The sequence below is a fragment of the Ylistrum balloti genome, unplaced genomic scaffold (assembly GCF_031769215.1).
Source record: "Ylistrum balloti isolate Yb309-2 unplaced genomic scaffold, AGI_CSIRO_Ybal_v1 Utg369916, whole genome shotgun sequence".
In the NCBI taxonomy this organism is placed as follows: Eukaryota; Metazoa; Mollusca; class Bivalvia; order Pectinida; family Pectinidae; genus Ylistrum; species Ylistrum balloti.
In genome coordinates this window covers 1,629,616-1,637,586 of record NW_026782036.1, presented here as the reverse complement: position 1 = coordinate 1,637,586, position 7,971 = coordinate 1,629,616, and the positions used below count along the sequence as shown (strand labels likewise).

General features: G+C 35.5%; 1 protein-coding gene across 1 annotated transcript; it reads left to right on the top strand.

The window, feature by feature from the left end:
* Positions 1-399: 399 nt before the first annotated feature.
* Positions 400-3,110, top strand: LOC132546863 (universal stress protein Slr1101-like). The gene is made up of 4 exons (XM_060210590.1): positions 400-466; positions 1,363-1,446; positions 1,789-1,901; positions 2,913-3,110. Exons 1-4 carry the CDS (start codon positions 400-402, stop codon positions 3,108-3,110), a joined length of 462 nt encoding a protein of 153 aa, XP_060066573.1.
* The last annotated feature ends 4,861 nt before the right edge of the window (positions 3,111-7,971 follow it).

The window sequence follows — 7,971 nt, the reverse complement described above, 5'->3', positions numbered from 1 at the left end:
AGATAACAGGCACTATTGATTTTTTATCCTGATCATGAATAATGCAAGCAACATATGTGCATTTATTGCCAGTTATTAAAAATATCACACCTTGTACGCCAAAGAGTGGTTATAACATATATAGATTAAAAAATGTATATTTAAACTTATCAGGTTGGAAAAATATATTAATAAAATCGCGAGTCGGCATCCTATCGCTTTAGTATAGTTCAAATTGCATAAGATTTTTTCGCGCAACTGGATGGTCATACTGTTGAGTTTATAGATTGTGTCGCTTTAAGTACCGACACATTACGATCTGTGACATATCGCTTGGTACATTCCAGCGTTGTCATCTGTGTCCAAAGATCACAGAGAGGAAACTTAACCTTAGACTGGTCAGTTCAACACGAGAGCAAGATGACCGATGAACGTACAGTGCTTATTGCTATGGACGGTAGCGAACATGCAGATTGTGCCTTCACATGTAAGTATTATTTTGTCATGAATAAAGTGTGTAAAATGTGTGAATGTTTTCACTTGCACGTCTAACGGTTTAATTTCCATTATCTATATAATTTTAGTATAGACAATGTACAGGTTGTGGAGCGTTATCGTGCATATTGGATTTAGGTCACTGACTAAAGATACGGGGTTGATATAATAGTCACGTCAATTCAAGGTGTATAGAGTCATACTATCTTACTTAAACTGACGAGAAAAAAATCGAAACAGAGTTTAAATTTGCTAAATACACACATAAGAAACTTTGAATTTGAAAAAAAAGATAGATATATGAATGTATGTCTTAGTGTTATTCTTAACAAAATGGTACATTCATGAAAACGACTAGACAATATTTAACACAGCTCAACAGATACAAGATATTACAACATATGTGTTCTTTCCCATATGTGTAGTCCTGTTGTCATGGTTACATCGGCCCCGCAAATAGAGTTCTGTTAACTATCATGTTTAGAAGTTCTATGTATATCTATAACTATGGAGTTACCTTTATTGTACTATTACCTTCTAAATCCACGATAAATTTGGTGTCCGATAAATACGTGGAAAATATACGAAACGTTTAATTTCATGGAAACGGTCCTACTTTCTAACCTTATTTTTTTTTCTCGTGTCTAAACTTGTAAGTAGCGAAAGTATAAGTGATATCTCTGTATAATTTTATCTAGCCAAATAATGTTTCAGATATTAATGGACAGATTTAGCATAATACTTCATCAATAAACGAAAATTAAGTAGGATTTCATACTCTGCCGAACCGAATTAGCGGTAAGTTTGTTCATCGTTTGAATCATAGTTACCTCCCTTGTATAGGATTTTGGTTACGCGTTATTTATATCGATATTTTTAACCTTACAGATTACAAAGACAATTTATACAAAGAACATGATCAGTTGGTGATTGTGTATTGTGCTGAATATAAGTCATTAAACAATCAACAATGTAAGTATCAAGTAAACAAAATTCAACATTCAATAGCAACAACAACATACAACATTATCATGAGTATAACACACTGTCGACCAAACTACAGGTATAAATGTACATAAAACACTATTTGTATTAAAGTGAAAACATTGTAAAGATTATTGACGTGTAATAAAATTGATATACATTATTTCAGCAATTTCTATACAACCACCTTTTGTATCCGATAATACCTGTTACCAGTAAAATCTGAGGTACATGATATTCAAGATGAAGAGTTGTTTCCCCTGTACTAACGTTGACGCCATGCAGTTGAACGTCTCGAGCTCATATCAATTTCGCACCATTTCTTTGCAGCTCTCACCATGATGTCAATCGATCCAGCCCTTGTCACCAATCTTATAATGGAGGAAGAAAAAGAGATGAATAAAATAGCTGAGAAATTCGAAGCCCTTGTTAAAGATCATAAGGTACAATTACAAATAATTACCAATATCAAGGCTCTTGTTATTGATCAAATGGTACAATGTAACGTTAATATAAGATAAGTTTGGGGCGCTAAACAGTGTTGAGAAGTTCAAATAAACCAAACTGACGTTTATGGTAATTGTGAATGGTTTCGTGGCAAGTTACCGAACTGATTTCAAACCAGATTTCTAGATCTAAGATTTATGTTCTCTGTTGTTCTGTGATCATGTGGTACTTCAACGGGTTGATTGCTGGTGGTTTATCGGTAACCACAAGTTCTGATTTTATAACTCAATTAGAATAACTCTACCATTGTCGTATTCTAAGGTCTCTAAAGTTATTTTAAGGTACTAGTTGTACTATATGTATATATATGATATGTAAAGAAATCTAGTTAGTGATAACTGGAAACTTAAAGTTCATTTTCGCAAACAATTTTACATCGCGACTTTGCCTCGGAATAGTGGTCAGTGTATACACTAGTGCTTCTGTGAAGATTAATGTATGAATGTATTAATTTTTTATCGATGGCTATCAAAAACTGAAATGAAGGCGATATGGACTGGAACATATCATGGCAGAATCCAAGGTTCCGTGTGCTACACCTTCTGGATTACAAAGATTACAAAGGAGCGACTCCCTACTACACAGCCAGTACATATGAGACCTTGAGATTTGTTTGATGCACATCAAAGTGTCAAACTTGTCTTTTCTTCTTAAAACATGGTGTCGGACATGGAACGTTCAGAAATGATATATGTTCGAGGGGTGCCGGAGACGTCAGGTTTTTTGAGGTTTTTTTACGACATTAAATTGTTGTCGAAGCGACGATATATTTGAGGTGTCAGATAAGACTGCCTATCAATGATGCTGTGTTTATGATCCATTTCGGTGAATAGAGATATGCTTCCGAATGAATGACATACAAACTGCGAAGATGCATCATATTTTCTGTATGTAATAAGTTAGAGTTTTGGTTCATAAATGATAAAACGCACTCTGATTGTTTCCAGATGAAAGGAAAGCTGATTCGCGTGGGAGGAGAGCCAGGACCAGGAATCTGTAAAGTTGCACAAGAGCAAAACGCCGACTTCATTATAACCGGAAGTAGAGGTCTCGGTACTGTCCGACGCACTTTTCTGGGAAGTGTTAGCGACTACATAGTGCATCACTCGCACGTGCCGGTGTTGGTATGCCGACAAAAAACATAACTTGTAATTTGATTGGTCACAGCATTTTTCCACAGTTATGCTGACCAGGGAAATAAGATGTGTTATATGTATTAATGTACCAGTATACTCTTTTAATAGTTAACTTTCTCGCCATTGAAGAATCAATGTACATGGTTCGGCGTGTCATCATCATTCGCCTTATATGGAGATTTACAAATATATTAATCAGACATCTTAACCGGAAATTGATATATATATATATAAATAACACAGGTGAGAGACAATGGTAGTTAAAACTAAAATAAAGTAGTGAGGTATTTCATGTAAATATACATTTGAACGGAAAATTTCGTGGAAAATAGACAGATTTCTAGGTCACTTTTAGACACGCGAACATAATGGTAACCAGCTTGTAGTAAATATGAATACACTTGTGTAAATATCATACATGATTAGTTGATTGGTGGTGTATATGTACGCATTTTACAAATCCTACTCACTTGAAGCGATGATCACACATGATTTACATGTATTTAGGGAAAATTCTCCGAATCGGAAAATAATACATACGCAAACTCTTTTTTTTCTGTTCTAAAAATGGTAAGAAAATCTCATTTTTTTATTTATAAATTAATAACTGGACCATGTAAGGACAAACATAGAGATGTACAGGTCACAGGCAGAGATATACACACGTGTTTATGTCACAAACAGTAATATATAAGTCAGAGTAATATATATGTTACAAACAGTAATACATTGTATATAGATCACATACAGTAATATATAGGTCACAGATAGTTATATATAGGTCACAGACAGCAAGATATATATCACAAACTGTTTTGTGTAGGTCATCCCGACAGTAATTCACATGTATATACACTGCACACATACACATGCACGAGGTTCACAGAGAGAAATAAAAAGGTTACAGACAGAGGGAAGTTAATAAACAGGTGATGGTAGATCACGTGGTTTGTAATCACTCCTATAGAAAGTGTTGACGTCACGGAGACAAGTCAAACTAAATGTCAGAGACATGTTAAATACAATATCACAGTAACGCTTGAAACTAAGGACCACATAACTCATAGAAATAGACATTTTTATAACAATACAAGATCGTCAAAGTCGGAGGCAAAACAAAACCATATATCATGGAAATATATGTTGGTGCTAAAGTCTGTTAGATTTTCATTGCGAGGAGTGTGGTGTCGTAAGCCCACGCACAACCTCAGACACATGAAGCTCCTCCCCGTGACGTCCCTCGAGGAACTATTGATCTGTTAGACAAATTCCAAAGATAAATAGTTGACCTTGCCGTGCTGAAACTCCATTCCAATTAAGCGTCATGTTGACAGAGTCACTAGGCTATGATTTTTTCCTTAAAGCGTTTTAATTTAATTATATAATTTTTTTTGAAGTGCAATTTTGTAATTGAACATTTATTCTGCAAAATAATTCCATTTTGCAGAAAATACGATCGATAGTAGATTAAATTTAAGGAGGAAAGGCCTACAGTGAAAATGTGTGACAGGAAATCTCTAATAAAACATTCAAACGAAAGTGTCCTTGTCAAATTAGAAAAGCGAGAGAACACATAAATGATGTTTAAGTCACACGCGAAAAAGTCAAAATATACAGATATTAACGGAGGGGAGAATTAGTTGATGAGAAAATCGATATCCAGGTACATTGTACATGTAACAATGGGGAGACACAGCAATACATCTAGAGAATTCAGGCGGATGTTCCATGCTGCCAACCGCAGGTCTTTCTTGTTTCTATATAAGTTTTTCCCTTCTTATTTAATCTGATATTTGTTGTTGTAAGCTATAAAGTCTCCACTGCACACAGCACATCTTAAATTTAGTTATAGCAATGTGTTCAGATTCAATATGGCCTCCTACCGGTAATCTCATCTTTGAAACATGTCATCAAACAAAAGAACAAGGCAGCGAAGCAACGGTAATATTGTCAATGAGACCTGCGAAAACATCGTCCTCTCTCAGAGATAGAACTTATATACGATACAAAATATGAAGTGGCTGTTTAGAGACATGTGATATTTCGTCACTCTGTTAGCATCTTTCTGTCGCCACGCGACCCTAACCAGGGGACGAAATTGCAATAATTATAGATCCGCCATGGCGAAATAAAGATAGTCTTCGTTCTGTCGCCCTGCGGGGCTATAAGATGATAATATTGGTTTCGTTTTTGTTTTCTCGCTTAGTAAAGACATTACATATGTCGTGTTGGAGTTTATATGTACAATATAACCCATTCTATACAGAATTATACCCATTTGTTTTATTTTCACATTTTAACGTAAATTGTTTGATCTTTGAGAAAGATGTGTCTTTTGATTTTCACATCATTCCTATGATCAGTAGTAACAATCACTTTATTTCAATGTCTACTTCAATATATTGATATATCAAATATACGAGCCATTTAACTCATTGTCTATCATGAAACAGCGTAATCGATACCTACATCTATACGAAGTGAATAAACGAAAGAAAAAAATCAATCACATTGTCGATACATGTACCTTAAAGCTTTTTTTCACATTCTCCTTAACAATGGGACCAACAACGCAAGTTTGCCCCACTACATTATAGGACCATGTAAAAATCGATCTGAGATCAGGACTCCGTAGTCATGTAATGAATATGATAGATCGATCAATGTAAACCCAGTATGTAACAACATCTGTATACACCATGTGTTAACATTAAGCGGATATTGACATTTTGATATCGCACAACTTATCAGTATCAGCCCGAGGGCCAAATAGCTTTTTATATTATTTGTCAATTTCATACAAATGTGCAGATACAATGTTGATTACTTCGATAAATGCAAGCAAAGATAAATAAAATAACATATGATAAATTCAATATGATTCGTAAATAGATAGAGGATATCTGTAAGGCTTAGTTTCGATAAATATGGAATCTACTAAACGAGTTCAATATTTTGATTTGACACGTGCTTTTAGGCGGGAGTGCAAGATTCTGTCTATAATCAACTGATTTCGACGGTACGTTTTCCACTAATGAAGCAATCATGTGACGTCATCAAGATATTACTTATTTATGACGTCAAAATAGTGTTATTACGCATCTGTATTGTTATATTTATTCCAGGCGTATGACATAACGCAACAGGACAGTTAGTCATCAAATTATTTTACTGTTATTCAAGTGGATCTTCATTCTAATTAAGATAAATTTGCCATATACTATAGATTTGTTATTGTCAAAAACACTGAGGATTGAGCCAAGAACGAAACTGCACGAAACTACGAAAAACGGTAAATTACGGTGTAGAGAAGTTATGACGATGTAGAGAAGTTATGACGATGCTCTCAATACATCATATTGCCATACAGGTCGGATGTAAATATGGGTCAATTTCTGAGATGTCGCACATTATAAGCTAATTACAGAAATAATTACACGACGCTTAGCTGTTCATGAAACGATACTCGTAATGCTAACAATAGGATAACAATTGACCTCAAGCAAGAATGCGACAAAGTACGAGAACAATGGGCTCACTTCTAGTCGGAAGTAAATTTCTAAATTTCTAAAAACCATTTCATGCCTGCAATACGAATTAGGATTGTAAGATCACCAAGAGAGCTCTACTGACACAATTTCTACATTGCCATCATTCAGAGCACCGGTAAGCAGACACCTGTATCAGATTACGTATATTTGAACGACGGTCCACCGGTTCGACTCCTTGCTCCATCAAGCCTTGTCTCCACGTTTCCGGCTACCGTTCCGTGTGTTATGTAATGGTTGCCTATATCACTGTGCTACTGTATACTCTAGAAACGAGATTTAGAGAAGCGAAATGAAGTACAAAGACCTAAAGTAGATTAGAGATGAGGTCGTGAGAATGGAGAAAGCTTAAGTAGGCATATTTTTGTTGAGTTCGATAACTAGCTGTTTCATAGGGTTGTTGGCAAAACAATGGAAGCGAGTGTACTTGAGTTTCATGTTAGATACTTCCACCTCATTCGGTAAACAATCTGTGTAAGTGTAATGATTCTCCTGGTGCCAGTTGTCTCTCTGTGTGTTCCCCGTATTATTGATTTTCAGTTAGACATGGTTGACATGCCTGTATTGTCAGAGTAGCTTTTTATCATAACGTGTCTATGAAGTCATGTCGTGAAACTGCCAGAGTGAAATTTCATTCTGTTAGTTAGAATCTTAAAAATAAAAGTATATTTCTTTCCGATTTCTCAGAGGGATCCCGTCTCGCCTATATTACAGGCCATGATTACGAGGCCTTCCTGAGGTAGTAACTTTGTCATAAATAAGTGATGTTCAGTTTCTATTTCAGTTTCTGAATTTTAGCACAGCAGGACGCTGTATCTAATGAAACGCCGAAGATATCCCATGGTATTTCAGAATGTATACACGTATACATTGCTATATGTTGTACACAGTAAGTTCACCTGAACATATCTTGTACATGTATGTTTTCTTTAATGGCATATACATTGTTCGACACTTTCAAAAAGCAGTTTAGTAATTTCATTTAAATAAAAAAAACTCTCGGACCCATTTGATTTTTCAAATTTACGGACACAAAACATAATTTAACTGGATAGGACTAGTGAAGACCAGGCACCATCGCGAGAGCAACAAATTAGCATACCAGCAATTATTATCATCTAAGGGCCACCTTAACTACCATGGCAACCAGCCAACGTGAACCACCCTTGTCACTATGGAGACCAGCCACCATAAAACTACCTCGTCACCATGGCAACTGGTCAACATGACAACCACAGTAAGCCACATTAGCTACCCTGACAACCAGTGATCATAACAGCCAAGAATGATAAGATTTATGTACCATGGTCCATATGATGAGG

Coding starts and splice junctions, on each gene's coding strand:
- LOC132546863 (XM_060210590.1), top strand. CDS start 400: ATGACCGATGAACGTACAGTGCTTATTGCTATGGACGGTAGCGAACAT. Junction 467..1,362: donor TGCAGATTGTGCCTTCACAT/GTAAGTATTATT, acceptor TTAACCTTACAG/ATTACAAAGACAATTTATAC. Junction 1,447..1,788: donor GTCATTAAACAATCAACAAT/GTAAGTATCAAG, acceptor ATTTCTTTGCAG/CTCTCACCATGATGTCAATC.